Source organism: Camelus ferus, chromosome 31, assembly GCF_009834535.1.
Source record: "Camelus ferus isolate YT-003-E chromosome 31, BCGSAC_Cfer_1.0, whole genome shotgun sequence".
In the NCBI taxonomy this organism is placed as follows: domain Eukaryota; kingdom Metazoa; phylum Chordata; class Mammalia; order Artiodactyla; family Camelidae; genus Camelus; species Camelus ferus.
In genome coordinates, this window is record NC_045726.1 from 5,835,311 (window position 1) to 5,856,787 (window position 21,477).

General features: G+C 38.4%; 1 protein-coding gene across 4 annotated transcripts in view; it reads left to right on the forward strand.

Annotated features, from left to right (window-relative positions):
* GALNTL6 (polypeptide N-acetylgalactosaminyltransferase like 6) overlaps window positions 1-21,477 on the forward strand; it is an 803,528-nt gene that overhangs the window by 320,844 nt on the left and 461,207 nt on the right. For 3 of the 4 annotated variants that reach the window (XM_032470884.1, XM_032470880.1, XM_032470881.1), the window contains exon 3: window positions 806-944. In XM_032470884.1, coding sequence (XP_032326775.1) covers window positions 806-944 — 139 coding nt within the window. Of the gene's footprint in view, window positions 1-805; window positions 945-19,253; window positions 19,313-21,477 lie in introns of those variants that run through there. The other variant, XM_032470883.1, reaches the window with a different exon arrangement.

Here is a 21,477-nt window from a genome sequence, read left to right on the forward strand (position 1 = left end):
TATATGAAATACACCTAGAAAATGCTGACAACATACGTAGTTAAGAAAGCTTCAATAAGCATAACGTATAAATTGTTCTTGAAACAAATGCCAGTTGATTTTAAACATCTCTGAACGATCATTTTGCCATGTAAGGACTACAAATGATAAGTGTATGTAAAATTAATTTCATGAGTAATCAAGAGAAGGCAAGTTTAAAGTGAATAATATATATTTTCACCAGTAAATTTCAAAATACGGTCTAATGCTTCTGAGGATGTGTGAAAACCACTCACTCTAAAGATATTCAGACAATTGTTTGTAGGAATTACCCTCCCCCTTCCAAAGATACATAACTAGGAATATATATTCAAACATGTTTGTTTCAACATTGTTCATAGTATGGAAAATTCGAAATCACTTTAAATAGATCTTCAGCAGAATGGTGTACACTGGGATACAGTGAAATAGTATGAACCATCAGAAGTCATTGAAGTGATTTTTTTATACAGTTAATGTTGGAGAAAAATAAATGATAAAGCAATATGTATATTAGAATCTGCATACAAACGTTGGCAAACACACACTTGAAGTCTTAGCAGTGGTTTTCCCTGGAAGGTAAGATTATCCTTTTTAATTCTGTTTGCTTTTTATCATGAGCATGTTTCGTTTTTCTGAATAATATGATAAAATAAAATCTTACTTCTAGAGCTTTGTTGGAGCACAGTAGCAGGTGACTTAAGAAACACATGCAAGTGTTACCTGTTCTGGGAGATAAAAGGGTTTTCACACAGGTAATAATCGCACTTTCCTTTCCTCCCGGCAGGGAAGGGCGAGCACGGGAAACCCTACCCGCTCACCGAAGAGGACCACGATGATTCAGCTTACAGGGAAAATGGGTTCAACATTTTTGTCAGCAACAACATTGCTCTGGAGAGGTCCCTCCCGGACATCCGCCATGCCAAGTGAGTGGCAGCGCGCCGCGCGCCCAGTGGTTTCTCTCTGTTTTGATTCATTACGTTGAATGTGTTTTGCAGTGAGATTGACTCCATTGACTGCACACTTTGCTATCATAATTTTATAGAAACCATGTATGTTCCATAATCTCAGATATTTTCTATTTAACCTGGAGGAGCCTTTAAAATTCCAAAAGATTAACTATCGATGCTCTAAAACTTAATAGCCATTTTCCTTGTTGGGGGGGGCTGCATGGTCTTCATTTCAAGGGAAGTGTCTGCAGGGGATACCTCTCCCTTTGACCGTCTGCATTCCGAGGCGCACGTTTTGCTCTGGCGATGAGTTGGAACTGTCTCCACATGCATGTCTTCTACCCCCTGCATCCTCACACCGGCCATCAGTGCCACCGTTGTCACAGTCTCTGTAGGAAGCGCCTAACATGAACACATCCATGATCTAAAAGTCGTGGTTGGTCGCTCAGTTTCCTGTCACTTAGGAATCGGTGGCTCGTCTGCTGACCGTGAGTTCAGTCTTTACTGAATCATAGTTGAATGTTGTGGTTTAAGTGTTAACAGGAAGAGTACTGCACACAGTTGGACAAAAGCCCTCTTCTCTCTGTCCACGCCTGTGTAACCCTAACATCGCTTAACGTGCTTTTCCTAGTCTGTTGCTGGTTTTCTCCTTAGCGTATGCAGTTCCAAAAGCGTGCCAAGATCATGGCATGGGGTCAGAATTCAGAGTTGTGCAGTTGTCATGCATATTTGATAAATCTGTCTAACTAATATGTTCACGTGTGCACTTCAATCTTCCTCTGGAAACCTTGGTGTGAGGGGGTGAGAAAATCAGCCTTATTTAAGGGCATAACTGAAAACTGGACTAGGAATCTTAAACCAGTAATGTCCATTAAATAAAACTCAACTTTGTGCACAGATAATTAACCCTTTAGGGGAAAAAATCAGTAAATTATGCCTCGGGGGACTCTTTTTAGTTGCCATACTGTGTCTTTATAAAATTATTTTACAGTATAAAAAATTACTGGTTTTTGCCTTATGTTTTATGTTCATTTGCATTTCCCAATAGAGTTAGGCAATGTGAAGAAAAAAATCAAATTTTTCTCCAAACTGCAGGCTTTATAATTGAGCCGGGTCTTCTGTCTAGCAAGATGATCCCACGTTACCTGAAATTGTCTGCAGTCATTCCCACTGACCGAGAACGTTTCTAGTGATGAGAAATTTTAATACCTAATCGCGCACCATCAAAGATGCATAAGATTGCATTGTTAGCATAATAAATAGGCTCACAGAATAATTTCCATCCACCTCCTCCGCCACCCCCACACTTCCAGTCTTTCGGCGTGTAGTCGAGTGGAAAGCACCTGCAGGTGGAAACAGTGCAGAAAAACACTGAAGCCAGAAGGAGGCTGCCAGTCCCATTCCTCCTGGATTGTATTTTTAGTGTAACTGCCACCTTTGAGAAGAGAGATTCTTGGGCAGTAAGGGAATAGAAAATGGAAAAAAGGATGGGAGAGTATTTTGACAGTTTATTAGAGCTACTGGGTTTATAGCAGCGGTGGGTATTTTTCTAAATGTTAGGGAAGAAAAATGTGGCTAAAATATGGCGTGTGACCGTATTCTTATTTCTTTATTGAGGCTGGATGTCTTATGGGACAGATGACTAGTAAAATGATACCAAAAAAAAAGAAAAAAAAACTTAACGAGGATTGGAGAAAGATAACAGCAAAATGAGACATGTGAGGGTCCCCAAAATGATAGCTTCCCTGTTTAGTCCAGGGTCTGACTCTCAGCAACGCCTGGAGGGGGATGCGATTCTGCCTCTGATTTTGTCGAAGTGCTACCTGTACAGGGATCCCCCAATTTAAAGTCTCATGCTTTTGACCCTGGTTGCACTTTTCAGAATTCAGGCGCAGACAATTACAAGAATATGCAACTCTGTCCTTGAAACTGTAAAAGTTTCATATTCCAGTGTTATCAGCCAAGCCCGGCTACAGGGAGTTGACCATAGCTTGCTGATACTGCAAATCCATGGAAGAGAAGGCAAAATGCCTCTGACTTTTACATTCAAACACAACAGTTGTCAGAAAGTTTGCATTGGCCTTGGGCTCGGAGAGACAGGAGAGAGGAGCTGGCTTTTCTGTGCTTTCGGAGTCTGCAGTGGGAAATAGCGAGGAGATGCTTGCCTGCGGTCTTGCTCAGCTTCCTCTTCATTCCGAAACACAGCATCGTGGCTCCAACGCGCTCTTCTGCGCGGTGGGTCACTCTGCATGTGCCTGTGTTCCTTGTCTATTCAGCCTGAAAAACCAGTCGATGGTTCGAGGTGTTTTGACCCGCTTAGTGTACTTTCTAGTCTAGAAGAATATTAGAATTAGAATTAGAATATTAGAACATTTCAGTCCAGAGAGCACTTTTGTTTGCCTGATCCTTACTTCTTCACGAGCGTAAAGAACGGCTGTCTTTGGCTGTATCCTTCCGTTGAGTCAGTAGTTAATTCACAGTAAGTAGGAACCATAGACGAAAGGAGAGCCAGTGGCCTGGGTGTGATAATTTCACTGTGTGCAAGATAATAGCATTTTTATTCATCTCCTAATAATAAATTTCAATCTTTTAACTTGTGTTGTAAACTTCCTATGTTTTTTTTTTCCCCAGGTATTTTTAGCATCTCCTTATCTTGTAAATTACAGTTCGGTTTTCCCCACCATCCCTGCTTGAGTGATGTCAGATTTTCTTCCTCTTCTTCCATGTTCGTTGCCCAACACTTTGGTTGGGTTTTATGCTATTTTGAAGACGTGGGTGTATTTTAAATACTCTCTTCAGTTACTCCCTAATTATGTCTATATTCATGGCACCTGGACTTAATGGGTCCTTGGAACATCTTCACGTTTATCTAAGGCAGTGTTGATGAGTGTGTTACCATGGCAGCTTACGCAGGAAGGATGTCCGGTCAGTGGGCACCTGTCTGTCCTGGCTTCGTGTCACTACGCTTCAGTTCCACCCCGCTGTGTAGTGATGGTGTATTTTCCTTGTGTTCAGTCACTCTTTAAGATGCCATCCAACTGGGTGCTATAGAACATCGTACTCTGACCTCCAGATCAAGGTAGGAAATAGAAAACATATAGTGAGAGTACAAAATGCATATAAAATGGGGGGAAAAGAAAACTCCGGAAAGATGAGCTGCACTGAAAAGAAACTCTGATATACTTATGCATTGAATATATCGTTAGCAAGATAATATTGAAGAATGTTTGAGTCAGTGGTATTCCCTGGTTGTGAATAAATTTATCAACAGGTCTTCCAAGTACTCTTCCACACATGCTGGAATTAGCATGTGTCAGAGGACATTACATGGATGAAAAGAGGAGATGCTTGAGATTAGGACCCGTGGGAGTCATGTTTGGAAAGAGAGTTAGGTCAGCTTTGCAGGGGATTCAGGTAAATGCATCATGGATGCGAGATTCATTTTTTGCTGTTATAAAAGAACGCAGATACCCACCCGTGCGCACGTACATTAATTAAGATGCACCTATGAGGTGGCTGAGGATATTTTTGAATTAAAGTAGATCTACTCTAAATTGCAGCTTTTCCCCTACATTTGACTTACATCCCAGGAAAGGGAATTTTTTGCTTCATGCCTTTGACAACAAACAAGATAATGAAGTTTGAGAGAATATCCTGAGCTATCTCATCGCTTGAGAAAAATTTTAAAAATTTAAATTTAAAGCCTCTTGTAATTACATTATTATGTGATGTTTTCAGTTATATCAGACTATCACAACCTTGCTCCCCGGGCAACTTCAGAACCAGTTGAGAGCTTGTCCCAGAAATGGTTTGGATTTAAAACACAACTTTATTATTGATAAGATTCTACTGGTGGGCGTGGTTTAGACCTGGGCCTAGTGTCATTCCTAATATCAAACTGCAGAACGAGGCACGTGGAGCCTTCAAGGCACAGGCATCGCTGACAACAGAAGGACAAGCGTGGGGCGGGGAGGACGGAGTGAGCTGTCTGGTTTCTGCGGCCAGGTGGGCTCCCACGCAGAAAAGTGAAGCAGGCACCAGAGCAAGCACGCGAAGCTCTGTGAACTCAGACGCCACAAGCCCATGCCTTTCTTTCTCCTGGAAAGGTCTGGGAGGATGTAGAGAGGCAGGACTGTTAATCCAGTGTCGGCCCCCAACATGGGAACATGGGACCATCATGGAGAGGAAGGGAGCCTCCTTCCTGGATAGATAGAGCACAAGGTCTACTTTATACACAAGGAGAGAAGGCAGACTCTCAGATACACAGATTTGAGTAGCTTTTCTTTTTTTGTTGTTTTCAGTTAGACGGTAAGTCTAAACATCCCTGCCTTCTGGAAGCTACGTTGAGTAGTTACTAGAAAGGTGATGCTCATGCCTTGCGCTGTGATGCTGAGCAAGGCAGTCTGTCATTTTGAGTTTCTACTGTTGCCAAAAACTCGGCCTCTGCAGCCTGAAAAGCAAATTCAAACTCGGAGGCAAAGTTTGGGGGCAAAGAAAGAGCAGCTTTACTTATGGCTTTGCCAGGCAGAGGGGAGCCACAGCAGGCCAGCGCCTTACAGACTGAATCCGTGCTGGGACTTGGGGCTTGGCGACCACACAGGTAAACGGGGCGGCCCGGAGCGTTGATAGCAGTCAACGTTGTTCTTTTACAAGAGTTCGTCAGGGCTCACGAGACCTTCAGGCGGGCCACCAGGGGGCCACCTGCCCACGACCTCCCCTGTCTTGTTCTGCTCCATTTGGCGTCCCAGGGGCTTCTGGAAGATCTGATCATTTTCCTAAGGTCATCATTCTATGACCTGCCTCCTGGAACATCGATTCTGGTTTTAGGTGCAATTATTTCAGGTGAGGCACAGGTCACAGGGCTGGGGTCACAGGGCTGGGGTTGCTGAGCACGCGGGCAATCAGGCAGATCAGACGACAGCAGTGGCAGGAGGGAGGGCAGGTGAGGCGGCTGGGGGGAGTCTGAGGACCTGGAGCTGCCTTGGCCTCAGGGAAGCCACCCCGTCTCCCTCACACGCCCCCGCTGTGCTGAGAAGCGGTGCCGGCTTCCTCCACGTCCCTCACGGAGCATCAGAGTGGTCAGAATCGACACCAGGTCCACCAGAGCCCCTGCAGCGGGATCTGCTCGGCTATTTCTTTTTCTTCTGATGACAGTCCTGGTTTCCTCCTTCCTTTTTCCAGCCGTACGAGGAGGTGGAATATAAAGAGGTCAAGTGATCTACTGCTCGCAAGTGTGACCTGTAAAAACAAGTGAATTTTGTGAGTCTGTTGTGAGTTGATTAGGAAAAAAAAATAATTATATGTGTCCACTTTATTTTAACTACAATTTTGTGAGTATGAGAGAATGACATTTAACTTCACATGGAATAGAAGAGTGTGATTTAACTGTTCTGACTCCGGGCTGTTGAATGCCAGAACTCATTCACGGAAGCATTGGAGGTTAACCAGCCAAAAATGTGCAAGGATTTTTTTTGTTTGTTTGTTTCCTCAAGTTCAAAGGCTACATTAAAAATTTGGGAGGCACTAGTTTCCTTTATGTTTTCATTATGATTTACTTGTGAAGTCGATTAAGTGCCTTCTTTGAACAGGTCAGTTCTAAAGCAAATTAAGCTGAAATGCTTATGCGTGCCAATCAGGTGTGGACACTGCCCCAGGGGCCGGTGGGAGACAAGCCTTTGAATCAAAAGCTGTTCTAGCCTAGTGTCTGTCTAAATACAACTGAAAAAAGAAAAGAAAAGAAAAGAAAAGAAAAGAAAAAAAAATCAGTTAAACTCTAAGCAGAAGATTGAGGGAGGAATGATGGGGGAACAATAGTTAGAAAATAACTTTTCAAAACTGTTACTCAAGTGAGTACCTGTCAATATGCTTTGAAAGTTCTGCAGACTAGTGTGGACCTGAGCACATGAGGGTGTTTTTAAGGGTCGTTAAGGTATAGCCCTGACAGAATAACAACAAAAATGTGCAGACATAGCTCTTCCATTGACTGAAGCCCGACAGACATGGAAGAGCTTTTATCACTGTGACTAAAGATGTGTCCCTGTTGAAAGAAAGATCCTCCAGGGAGAGAAGACACTTCCAGAGCTGTAAGACATTTAATCTTCGGAGTGAGTGACAGATCATAAAGCAGATTCTTTGAAAGGTGGAACGAGGTTGAGCACAAGGGGCCAGGAGTCTGAAAGAGTGGCCGTAGGGAACCTTCTAAAAATAAACTACAGTCAGAATCATCTATTAAATGTCAAAGCACAACCTGGGTAACCTTATAACATGATAAGGAGCAAACACATCAAACTGAACGTTAGCATAAGTTTGAGAGCTAGAGGACGGTTCACAATTCTAATTCCTTAAAGAAGACAAAATAGAAAGTCAATGTAGTGATGCTCTTTGCTCTGTGAGAGTAACCTTCCAGGAGGAATCCTAAATTTGCTCATTGTTTATACTTCCAGTCACGAAAGTTTAATGAAATGAGAGGCAGTGATTGATAGTTCAGCTTATTTGTTTAAAAAATGTGGGACAGTCTGCCATTTTTGAAAAGCTAACATCGTTTTTGGTGGTGAAGGACTAGATGCATTGCTCCTAGGATCATGGGGTCAAGGGGTGTCTGGTCTCACTGCTTCCTTTCAACACTGATGACAGTCCAGGCAGTTAGGCAAGAAAAAGAAATAAAGGGATCCAAATTGGAAAGGAAGAATGAAAACTTCTTTCTTGGCAGATGACATAATCTTATACAGAGAAAATCATAAGGAATTCTCCAAGGAAACCAGTAGCACTAATAAACAGCGTCAGCAAGGCAGCAGGGCGTGCCATCAGTGTACGAAGATCATTGTGTTTTTATACACTTACAGTGAATAATCTGAAAGTAAATCTAACAGTAGCAATTCAATTCACCGTAAAAAATCAACATGAATAAGAGACTTAGGAAACATTGGAACAAAAGAGATGTAAACCTTATGCTTTGAAAACTACAAAACATTGTGGAAAGAAATTGAAGAAACGGGAAAACACCCCATGTTTGTGAATCAGAAGTTACTATTAACTTGGCAAAACACTCCACGCTGATCAGATTCAAAGAAATCCCTGTCAGAATCCCTGCCAGCTTCTCTTTAGATGTCGAGCTGATTCTGAAGTCCACGTGGAATTGCAGGGGCCAGAATAGCCAAAACAGACCTGACAAACAGCAACCAAACAGGGTGCTACTCACCTCCTGGTTCCAAACTGATTGCAAAGCAACAGTCATCAAGACAGTGTGACATATGGAGAGATACATAGGTGAACAGAATGTAATTGAGAGTTGAGAAATCATTCTACACATCCATAATCAATTGATTTTTTTCACAAAGGTGCCAAAATCATTCAGTGTAAAAAGAATAAATAAATGACACTGGAACAACCACATACCCACTTGGAAAAGAATGATGTCAGATCCTTACCTCAGACCAGATAAGGATGAACACAGAAGTCTATCAAAGACCCAGTATAAGAGCTAAAACTATAAAACTCTTAGAAGAAAACTTAGAAGTAAACCTGGATGACCTGTGATTTGAGAAATGATTCTTAGATGTGATTAATACCCAAAGTATAAGCAACAAGAGAGAAAAATAGGTAAATTGGACTTGAACAAAATTAAAAGCTTTTATGCCTCAAAGGACACCATAAGGAAGGCAAAATGACAACTCACAGAACAGGAGGAAATATTTACAAATCATGTATCTGATAAACTTGTGTCTAGAAGACATAAAAATTTTTGGAATTCAATAATAAAAAGACAGATAACCCAGATAAAATATGGACAGATGTTCTAAATAGTTATTTCTTCAAGGAGGATACACAGATAGCCAGTACATTCATGCAAAATGCCCAGCATCATCAGTCATCAGGAAAATTCAAATCAAAACCAAGATGAGGTACTGCTTCTCACCCACTGTCATGACTAGACCCAAAAAGTCAGGTAATAAATGTCGGTGAGGATGTGGAGAAATTGGAACCCTCCTAGGCTGCTAGTGGGGATGTCACGTGGTGTCAGTGCTTTGAAAATACTCCAGCAGTTCCTCAAATGAGCACAGTTACCACGTGACCCAGCATTACTACTTTTAGGAATACACCCAAGAGAAGTGAAAACGTACGTCTGCACAAAACGTATACGTGAACGTTCACAGCAGTGTTATTCATAATAGCCAAAAGGTGGAAGCAACCCAAATGTCCAGCAATGAGTGGTGGATAAACAAAATGTAGTGTATTCATGTAACAGAATGTTGTTCAGTCATAAAAAGGAATAAAATACTTATAAAGGCTGTATCTTGGATTAAGCTTGAAACCATTATATTAAATAAAAAAAAGGTAGATCCAAAAATCTACATAATATATGATTGTATTCATATAAATGTTCAGAATAGGAAACTGAGACACAGAAAGTAGAGAGTGGTTACTCTAGGGCTGTGAGTGGACAGCGAACAGGGGAGTTATAACTAAGGGTGTGAGATTTCTTTTTAAGTTGGTGAATATATTCTAAAATTTGTTGTGCTGGTGGTTGTACATTTCTGTGAATAAACTAAAAATCAATGAATCTCACACTTTAGCTGGTACAGTAAATGAGTTGGATGTGAATCATTTCTCAGTAAACCTGTTTTTGAAAAAATAGTAAGTCACTCTTAGTTATCTCCTGGTCAAATAATGTTATTTCACTTCTTTGTTTTCACTAAATCAAGCAATTAATTATCCTGATGGACCTTATCATCTGAGTCAATGTAATAAATAGTAATCTCTAAGGTTCTGTAACTGGTGTGCAGTGATTAAGTACCTATTATTTTTTGCATGAGAGTTAAGTATTTCAGTAACGTAAACACTTGCTTATTTTCTAATAAAATTCCCTTAGAAATCTGGAACTCCTGCTGTGGAAATAATGTTTACATTCTCTGCAGAAGTAGAGAATTTAGTTTTTAATTTTGAAAAGTATTTTGTTCATTTTTCTGGCTTAAATTTAATCACACAGTGATAAAAACATCAGTACTTCCGGATCTGTAAAATTACCCCTTTGACCTTCATTTTCCTCCAGTTATCAGCACCAACTCTAGGTAGAGATTGATTCCTCAACTCCCATCCACTCTTCAGAGTCCTAATTTAACTCCAGACACTACAGCGCCATCAACATTTTTCTTGCCAAAGTCCGTAATGACTTCCATGTTGACCAAATCCAGTGTATTTTACAGTCTTTGTGTTGAGAAACCTTCCAGCACAATTTGACACTTTGGCCCTCCTCTCATTTTGAAGCATTCTTGTCTGTTTCAAGGAATGGAAACATGCTTATGTTTTCTCCCATTGCCTTTCTTTTTATTTTATTTTTTTGGATATGTGTGTATATATTATATACACACATACATACATACACATATTTCTTTTTTATTGAGGTATAGTCAGTTTACCATGTGTCGATTTCTGGTGGACAGCATGATGCTTCAGTCATACATATACATACATATATTTATTTTCATATTCTTTTTCACCATAAGTTACTACAAGATACTGAATGTGCTTTCCTGTGCTATATAGTATAAACTTGTTTATCTATTTTATCTATATTAGTTAGTATCTGCAAATATCAAACTCCCAATTTATCTCTTCCCACCCCCCTTTCCACCTGGTAACCATAAATTTGTTTTCTGTGTCTGTGAGTCTGTTTCTGTTTTGTAAATAAGTTCATTTGTATTTCTTTCTTTTTTCTTTTTTAGATTCCACGTGTAAGTGATAACATGTGGTATTTTCCTTTCTCTTTCTGGCTTACTCCAGGTTCATCCATGTTGCTGCAAAAGGCATTATTTTATTCTTTTTTATGGCTGAGTAGTATTCCATTGTATAAATATACCACCTCTTCTTTATCTAGTCATCTGTCGATGGGCATTTACGTTGTTTCCATGTCTTGGCTATTATAAATAGTGTTGCTATGAACATTAGGGTGCATGTATCTTTTTGAATTAACGTTCCCTCTGGATATATGCCCAGGAGCGGGATTCCTGGGTCATAAGGTAAGTCTATCTATTTTTAGTTTTTTGAGGAATCTCCTTACTGTTTTCCCTAATGGCTGCACCAAAAACTACCTTCCCACCAACAGTGTAGGAGGGTTCCCTTTCCTCCACAGCCTCTCCAGCATAACGTTGTGGCCTTTTGAATGATGGCCGTTCTACTGGTGTGAGGTGATATCTCCTTATAGTTTTGATTTGCATTTCTCTGATAATTAGCAATATCGAGCATTTTTTTCATGTGCCTATTGGCCATTTGTATGTCTTCTTTAGAAAATTGCTTGTTTAGGTCTTCTGCCTATTTTTGGATTCGGTTGTTTGTTGTTTTATTTGTATGAGCTGTTTATATATTCTGGAAATTAAGCCCTTTGTAGTCTCATCTTTTGCAAATATTTTCTCCCATTTCGTAGGTTGTCTTTTTGCTTTGCTTTTGGTTTCCTTTGCTGTGCAAAAACTTAAAAGTTTAATTAGGTCCCATTTGTTTATTTTTGCTTTTATTTCTATTGCCTGGGTAGACTGCCCTAGAACATTGCTGAGATTTATGTTGGATAATATTTTGCCTATGCTTTCTTCTAGGAGGTTTATAAAGTGACTTGTCTTATGTTTAAGTCCCAGTGCCTTTCAGTCTCTTCAAACAGACCCTTTTCATCTGATGACTAGATATTGTATAGTTCATTGATGCTCAGTACTGGCCCCAATTTCTTCTTTTTATTTACTCCCTCTTTGCTGACCTCATCCACCACGGCCTATTAACTCCTTCTCCAAGATGTAACACCAAAATTTGTCTCTGAAAGCATCACTTCCCTTGAACTCAACTGCATCCACCATCATCTCTTGAATGGAATCCTTGAATAACCTCCTGACTGTACTCCACACACTCCTTCCTGCTCCTGTGCAATCCATTCAGCAGAGTGAGCTTTAATGAGCCTCAAGAACTAGGGCAGATCAGTAGAACCCCCATTTGTCTTAAATCACTTACAAGATTCCCTATTGTTCTGAAAACACCAGCACCAACCACCATGTCTGGATCCCCTCCCATCTCTGGCCTCTACTTTTGCCCTCCCTTTTTTGTTCACTAGGTTTCGGCCCCAGTGCTGCATAAACAAAAAACACTCTTTTTGTTCCTTAGTACAGAAATAAAATATCATATTAAATTGTTCATCATATTACTATATCAAGTACTATTTTACAAAATAAATTCCCAAAGACATAAATAGTGATCATGCTCCCCTGCCGCCAAACACACATTTAGTCAGCAGTCCAAACTAATTTCTCAAGCCTGTCAAAGGCAAATACATTACCAGTTATCACTGCTTTATCAAACCCAACTGACATGGCAAGATTAGAACAGAGAAACAGTGTGACTAAAACCAGCCACTGAAAATTGAATAAGCTGACATTAAAACAATTACCATGTAAATTGGTGCTTGGAAATGACTTATACAGATTGCTGTATAGTCTGGTTGTCAGTAGCCAGATGCCAAGTTGACATTTTATTCTGCTATTGAGAATGAAACAGAGAGAACTTTAGCTGAACCACAATGGCTTTGCAAGGAATCATACAATGACAAAAAGGTAAAAGAAAATGAAATTTCCTCTCCTTTCTGAGTCTGAATGTTTCCTTTGATAAGGTTAAAAAAAATGTGGTTCACTAACTATAATAATAATCACTCTTCTGATAATCTGGTTTAGGAAATCTCTTTAAAACAGACTTCACAGAATTCAGCTACCTCAATTAGCATCTATCAGTAAAGCCATTTTACAAGGTTTTTGATAGTCTGAAAGGCAATAAATTAGGTACACAAGTAATTCATTTGAGGTCTGTCCACGGTGCTGAAAACTGGCACTTGTATATCAAAAGGTACGAAAGAACTTTTTTTTTGTTCTGTAGTCATGAGGTCAAACAATAATAGCCCAAAGAATGCAGGAAAGGGGAAACATGAAAAATAAAACAGAAAATACTCAACTCCATAACAGCAGAATATATCTTCTTCTCAAGTGTGTATGAAACACTCATCAAGTCAGACCATATCCTGGGTCATAAAACAAAGACTACAAATTTTAAAAGATTGAAATCTTATGAAGTACATTCTCTGATCATAATAAAATTGAATTAAAAATGACAGGAAGACATCAGGGTAATATCCATGCAATTGGTAATTAAAAACATTTTAAGCAATCAGTATGTCAAAATGGAAGTTTCAAGGGAAATTAGAAAATATTTAAAATAAAAATATTTTTTAAATTATGACATATTTAAAGCAGTACTTAGAATGAAATCATTCTAATCTTCTATAATTGAATGCTTGTGAAAGGAAAGAAAAAAGTCCTTAAATTGGTAATCTAAGCTTTCACCTGAAGAACTGGAAAGAAGAGCAAAATAAAACCAAAGAGTAAATTCCTTGTAATTAGGGGATTAGGTATATTCCCTTGCAGTTCTCTCAACTTTTGCTTTATATATTTAGAAGCTCTATTATTAGGTACATAAATATTTGGATTGCTATGTCCTTTAGATAAACTGACCTTTTATCAAAAAATAAACTTTTACATCTTGATAATTTTCTTTGCTTTGAAATCTATTTTACTGGCTACTATTAAAGCCACTTTTGCTTTCTTCTCATTAGTGTCAGCATGGTATATATCTTCTGTACATTTGCTTTTGAATTCATTTGCATCTTTATATTAAGAATGAGTTTGTTGAAGGCAGCAGACAGCAATCTGACAATCTCTGCCTTGTATGTGTGTGTTTAGCTCATTTATATTCACTACAGTTATTGATATGGTTTGCTCAGATACACCACATTACTATTACTTTTCTGTTTGTACCATTTAGTCTTATTCTCTCTTCCCTCTGTTTCTAACTTTCTTTGTATTAATTACATATTTAGTCATTCCATTTAATCTTTTGGGGGGAGGGCATAGCAGGTATGTTATTTTACTTTAATGTATGTTGTGTTTATTTTAGTGGTTGCTTTAATGCTGATGGACTATAACATCACTTATTATGGTCTACCTTTAAGTGACATTATATGATTTCATTTGTAGTATAAGAACCATATAGCAGTGTACACCTGTTTCTCCACTTCTGGCCTTTACTCTGTAGTTGCCATATATTTTGTTTCTACTTATGTTATATCTGTCAAAATATGTTGTTAGTATTTTTACTTTAAACTAATCAATTATCAAAGATCAATTTAAATGATTTAATTGAAATAAAATAGTTATTGTATCATTTGTCTACACAATTATATTTTATGTTGCTCTTAATTTTTTTGCCTAGATATAGGCTTCCATTTAGTATAGTTTTTCTGAAGAACTTCCTGTAACGTTTCTTTTAGGGTAGGTTCCCTGTTGAATGAGTTCATTCAGTCTTTGTATCTCTGAAAAATATTTCATTTTACCTTGGTTTTTAAATCTATTTTTACTGATTAAAGAAAACTGGGTTGATTTTTTTCTCTTTTTTTTTCTTGAATTTTTCTTTTCTGTACTTAAAAATGTTGCCTCTCTACCTTACTCTCTTGCATTGTTTTCAACGAAAAGTTGGCTGTCATTCTTATCTGCTTTCCCCCAGACTTATGGTTTTTTTTTTTTTTTTTTTTTTTTTTGTGGTTGCTTTTGAGATTGTCTCCTTATCCCTGATTTTAACAATTGAATTATGGCAGGCATGAATGGAGTTTTCTTCCTGTTTCTCATGCTCACAGTTCATTGACCATTTTGAAACTTTGTACTTCACATTTTCGTTAAATCTTGAAAACGTTCATATGTATCTTCAAATACTTTTCATATCTTCCTTGTCGTCTCTCTTCGATGCTTTAATTACACACACATTAGGGCTCTTGAAGTTGTCCCCCTACTGATACCCTTTTCATCTGATGATCAGAATTTTTTTCCTTCTTTTTTTGTTAATTTTGGACAATTTTATTTTCATGTCTTCAAGTTTACTGATCTTTTTCTTCCTGCAATGTCTAATCTGCCTTAAATTTTATCCGATGTATTTTTCATGTCAGATACTCTAGTTTTAATCTCCAGAAGTTAGATGTGGGTATTTTGTAATATCTTATGTGTCTTTGAACATGTTCAAGTGTTCCTTTAGCTTTGGGAACGAACATCTGGAAAACAGCTGTAGTAACTATTTTAATATCATTGCCTATTCTGTCCTCTGTGTCATTTCTGTGTCAATTTCACTGAAATGATTTTTCTGCTTCATTTTGGGATCATGTTTCAATGCTTCTTGGAGTGGTTTGCAGTTTTTACTGGTTATCGGACATTTGGATTTTACTTTTTAAGGTGCAAATTATTTTGATATTCCTATAAGTACAATTGAGCTGTTTTTTCTTGGATATAGTAAAATTAGCTGGAAACAGCATGATACTGTGAAGCATTGCTTTGAACCCTTAAGTTGAACCAGAACTGTATTTAGTCCAGGGCTGATTCTCCATCCCGCTGACCCCAAAACCGTTCTTACCCTTTTCCCAATACTCTACCCAGTTTTCCATGAGATGTGAATTTTCTCATTACCCCTGGTGAGAATAAGAATTATTTCATGTCCTGTATGAGCTGCAGGTGTTGATCCCTCTAAACCGCTCTGGTAGTTCGTTCCTCAGGTTAGGGTCGTGTCTTCACACACATGTACAGACCGGTACTCAGCTGAAGACTCTGAAGTTCTCCTGGGTTTTCTTGCCGTACGACTCTCCTCTTGGGAGTTCTCCATCCTACAAGCCCATCTGCCTCGGGAACCCCAGGCCCTTCGCTCCGTTTCTACGATGTAGGGAGATCACTTCGATCCACCTGTGCTCCTCCTAACTTCATCATTTCAGGCTAGAATATATAAGCAGGGGGGAACTTGTTTCCTGTTTTTAAGGACCTCTCTCTCAATATGTTTTTGCCAATATCTTGAAATCTGTTGTTTCCTATTTTTAATCTAGCTGTTTAGTTGGTCAAGTGGAAGGGTAGACATGTTCCCTGTTACCCCATCTTGGTTAAAAGAGGAAACCCCAGTGATAATGTTAGCTGGAAATAATAGCAGATAGAAATAGCAAAACTCAATATAAAATATACAAAGCTAATAAAGGAATGTTAGATATAGTTGGCACAGTGTCTCTTTCATTCCAGTAATAGTGGACTCTGGGGATCCAGATGGTCCAGTGGGTCAGTGGTCCAGGTCCACTCAGGCATCTGTATTCGAAGGATAATTTATCATAATTTTTGTTACAATTGTTTATTCATACATATTATTAAATGGTTTGTTTCCAAAAGTATTTATGAACGATAGATTACACATTTCACAGACATATTTGATCTAATAAAATAATTGCCCACCTCACTTTAAAAATCATGCTATTTATATAATTTAATTGACTGGATTAATATAAAAATGCCCTAAAAGGCCAATGATAGAATGACATTCACAAAAAAATTATGTAATCAGAACTGAAGAATGTTGGATTCCAATTCTTTGCTCTGTGTTACCCAGCTGTGTGAGTTATAAATACCTCTCAAAAAACTGTAAGCTCTCGAGGTCAGGAATAGTCCTCCATCACTGCATCACCTCTTCATCCAGTGCGCTGTTTGGCCAACTTGATTGTAAAATAGTTTTTGTTTAACTCTCTAAAACTCTAAGGGTCTCAATTTTGAATTAAATGGGGGGCTAGATGCTGCCTTAAGTGTGGTTGCACCCTAAAAATGTGGTTGCCACCATGCTTCTGTAGATGGGAGAGCTTCATTATGTGTTCTTAGGTTTTGTTTTTGTTTTTTTTTTTTTTGGTCTGTGAAGAAACTGAATCTCTTTAATGTTTCCATATAATATAGTAACAGGCAGTTTCTTTTTTTTTCTTCTTCGTTTTTCATTTGAAAGAAAGCAGAAGCCTGGGGATGCCCACGTTCATGTGTGTTGTCCGCCAAATATTTCTGGTTATATTTCATATGTACCTTATGGGATTTCACTTCCTGGGCCCTTGTGCTCTGTGACTAGTTCTGACCAATGATTTGTAAGCAGAAAGGACTGTGTCATTGTAGAGACAGACCATTTAATTCCCAGCTAGAGACCCATCACTGTTATCACTGACCTCTGGCCCCGTGTTGACAGTGGTCAAAACGTGGGCTGTTCCCAGTAACGACAGTCAGAGACCCTCCTGCCACCCAGGGATGAACTCGCAGAAGAAGCAACAAAGGGAATGCTTGCTGTTTTAGCCACTGGGATGCGGGTCATTTGTGAGCATAACGTAACCTCCTGACTGATCTATTTAATACAAATGGATAGAAAAAAATCCAATGAAATAAAAAATAAAGCCATAATTTAGATAAGCTAACAGAATGACCTAAGGATTAAAATATGCAAATACTTCCATTCAAACATTCGACTCACATTTGCAATCCGTGAGTTTGAATTTTTAAAATGTGGGTTTTTCGCACTGTGCCCAAGACTAAATATTCAGCCTTAGGCAGTGAGAAAGAATGTTTAGGTGATGGTAGGGAAAAAATGAAGGTCTTAAGAAGTTTAAATGCAAGTTTACTTAAATGCTCAAGATATAAAGGCCAGTATTATTGGATAAACAATAAAAATCTCTTTTTAGACAAAAAAAAAAGCACTATTAAGTCTGGTACTCATTTCATATATCTCTAATTTTAAAAAATGTGACCTATTCCTTTTATTGAAAGAACTACTTATTTTTTGTTAAATTAATGAAATTATAAAAATAAATTAATGTATCTATGAAAGGAATGACAGTTAATTATGTTTAAAATGAACAATGCTGTTAAGCAAAATGTATTTTTAAATCTCTGTTCAGTTAACGTCAACAGAGAATGTCAGAAAATGTGTGTGTATTCTATGTTGGGGAAGCATAAGAGTAGGAGAAATTTTCTTTTGAAGTTTATTTTTATTACTGTGAGTCGTTTAGCAGAATGTTTACAGACTAATTTGTGGGGTGTTTTGGGGTCAGCTTTTAAAATGCCTTCATGATTTGTCATTTCTCTCAAATAGCTTTTTAAGAATTTGAACTATTTCTTTTGTCTCTTCAGTGCATTTAAAATTTAAATAATGTTTTTTTCCCATCCATCTAGATAAATTGTTACCTAACAGAGATGTCTTCATCTCTGAGCCATTCCTAAACTCTGAGTTTTATGCAAATAATAATTTTTAAATAATACAGCAGTATGAAATACAATAATTAGAGGGACTTTCATTCACATTTGTATAATCTCCATGCAACAGATGTTTTAATTTCTCCCTGTTTTCTCGCTATAAATTCGCTACATAATTGTAAGCGTAAACATATAAATTGTGTTTGACTTTATTTTACTTATTTCTTCAGTAGAGTTCCGTACTGCCTTGTCCCACTGCCTTCCTGGTTCACGGATTTCCCATTCTCATCCTGACTTGAGATTAAATCTAAAACACACAGGTTGCAGGTTCTTCATAAAGCCGGGATGAGCCTCAACACTGAGGAGCCGTCATCTGGGCCACAACGTGGCCCATCCAGTGGCTGACCTCGGGAGCAAATTCGGTTTTCTTTGGCACAGGTTAAGTGCTAGAGTGACTAATAAAATTTAATCCGCTCAAGCACTATCGCAAAGAGTCTGGTTTTTCTTAGACTAGAAATCCTCCGATCAGCATCCCCATTATTTCTTGCCCGAAGTGTCACAATCTCGAGTCTTTCTTCCGTTAGCCCTTGCCGTCTTCAGTGCGCCGTCTGCCCGGGTGCCAGAGGAGCCTGGCAGCACGGTCCTGTCGTCCTCCTCGCGAACGCCATGCGACGTGCTTCGCGTTGACTGCATGCTAATGCTCAGATCCCTCAGCATCGCTTTCAAGATCCAGCGTGATCTGTCCTCAGCATCCCGACTCATCCGTGAAGACATCCCTCATTCTTTCAGACACACTCAGGCATCCTTCCTTTGGGCTCTGCATCGCCTGCGAGCCATCTTTTTTGTCACTTGTCTCATTTGAGTCTAATCATTTTATCTATCTGTCCACTGGTCTGTGAATCCTTAAGGGAAGAAACCGTAACGCATTCATCCTCGTAGCATAGTGTCTCTCACTTTCTCTCATGCAGTTCCTGTCTCTCCTAGTCTCCTGTCTCCTTCCGTGGAAGTCTTGACAGGTAAAACAAGAACAGTTAAAAAGCCAACAATCATGGCAGCAGTGATAATGAGAATATTCACCACACCCTTGCCGTTTTCAGATATAAAACCATATTGAGTGCTTTGCCGGGGTTGTTTATTTTGATTCTCAGTAACACGCTATGAAGAAGGTGTATATTTTTTTTTGCTTCTGCAGCACTCCGCATGAGCAAACTCGTCTTTGAGATGTTAAATAACTTGCCCGTGGTCACACAGGTAGGAAGTGGCAGAGGTGAGAGTCTGATCTATAGAGTGTGATTTTTCAACATTTGAGAAGTAATTGTAAGCACAGGATATGAGTGAGTTTTCAGTATGTTCTAATAGAAAAAAATAATTTGCAGACATTTATGTAGAAACTGGTAACCTTACTGCTAATAGCCTACTGATTAGATTAAGGCTATTTTCATATGTACAGCATGCACACTGTAAATATAAATAAAATCCACGGTACACACAAAAATAGGCCTGATCTTGACCGTTTCGCATCTCCTATTACACTGTAAACATTTTAGAGACTAGGGTTTGCTGGTTGCTTTAGTTCCCCTTTGGATCCTGGCTTAGAGTAAGCCCCAGTAAGCCCTCAGGCTGCCAAACACCAGCTCATCGTCCCCTCCCATCGTGAAGGCTGGACATTGTTGCTCCGTGTTCTTGAGAACATGAGTGAACAGAAGGGGTACCTCCACATCCCATGTGTGGTATTCATTTGAGCTGACAGAGAATTTCTGAAAACATTTTTACAGAGGAAAACCTTTTTTTTTTTTTTTTGCGTATAATCTGTCTTGCATCCTCTTATGTCTGCCTTTTTTTCTGAATGGATTGTATACAGTTGTTAAACATCTCTTTAAAGCCATAAGCCTATTGATTGCTGATAGTGTATTACTCCGAATGCAACTCTGATTTAATTAACAAGGAAGTCATATGGACAGTGTCTCCTGTTAATGTTTAAAAAATAATTTGCCTTCTTGGGAATACCAATTACATTCCCAGAGCATTGCCAGGTGTGATGTTCTGCACAAGTAGGTGCAATTACCCTGAATATGCGAAGGCAGAGTAATCTCGGGCCTTTGGCTTTGCCTTGGAGAGTGGGTGGCTTACATAATTCTGATGAGGTGTGCCACGTGACTCAGCACTTTTTCCCAGATTTGTTCCTTATACATGAAAGCAGCCACCTCACTGCACTCTCTTGGAAGTCACTAACAGATCTGATTCATATGTTGCTTTTTAAAATCATTTTACATGATCCTAAAAGGAACTTCATATTTTTTCTACTATTTTTATGCCCATTTCATGGTACCATTTTGATGATTTTTTCCAAGTCTTTTCATTGTTTTTGAAAACATCCATATTTACTTGTTTGATAAATATTGTTACAAACACTAAAATCTGCGATTAAATAATGGGTAATAAGGCAACAGGATAAAAAAGAAATGTCTGTATCTGTATATTTAAATTATTTCTCTAAAATATTTCATCTTATTTTCTCTTCCAGGATAGTTAAATTTTTGGCTTTAATTACATTATATCCTATTTTCTGAAGTTATAAGGCAGGAAGGATCTCTTGTTTTAGATCTGTGGCAATATTTAAGATATCCTATTGAGATCATAGTAAGATGAAGTGATGAAATAATTGACTAAAAAATATATATATTTTTTAAGTAATGTTTTGAATATTCTGGTACATGTCTATACATCTTGGTAGAATCTCTGCATAATTCAAATTCACCCCGTGGTTCATTTCCTCTTCGAGACTTAAACAGTAGCCAGTGTCCTGACAAAAGATGAAGTATTAGCTATTCCTGCATTTAAACAGAAACCACTCTGTTTCCAGATTTCTACTCTTTTTTGTTTTCAGGTTCTCCATATCAGGAAAATTACTAAATTTTAATAATTGACTGAAGTTTTATCCTATTTTGGTTTTGGTGTAACTCAAAGATTTCACAAACTTAAATGAATTCATTCATTTTCCTTAATAAAGTTCAGGCAACTATGACCAGGGCTAAGAATTAAGTCAGATTTGAGACCAGGTTTCTGCCCTGATCTGGCTTGTAAGTTAATTAAATGAATTACAAACATTTAAAGAGTAGCCATGACAGATATTAAATTGCTTTTAACTACACCAGACATTAAAACCTGCTTCCTGTTTGACGCTCAGGTTGTTTCACAACGCGAAGAGTGCTGTGAGATTCCTTTTCATAGATAGTTTCCATTAGGAATGTGATTGTGTCTTAATTTGGATCTGAATGTAATCTTACCATGTGGTTGCATCCGTAGATGACTCTTTAAGCTTAAATTATCACTTATTTCCCTTTGACACTCTTTTTTTTTTTTTTCCCGAGAGCCTTAAATGCTGCCCAGCCATTGAAATATACCACAGCCAAAAC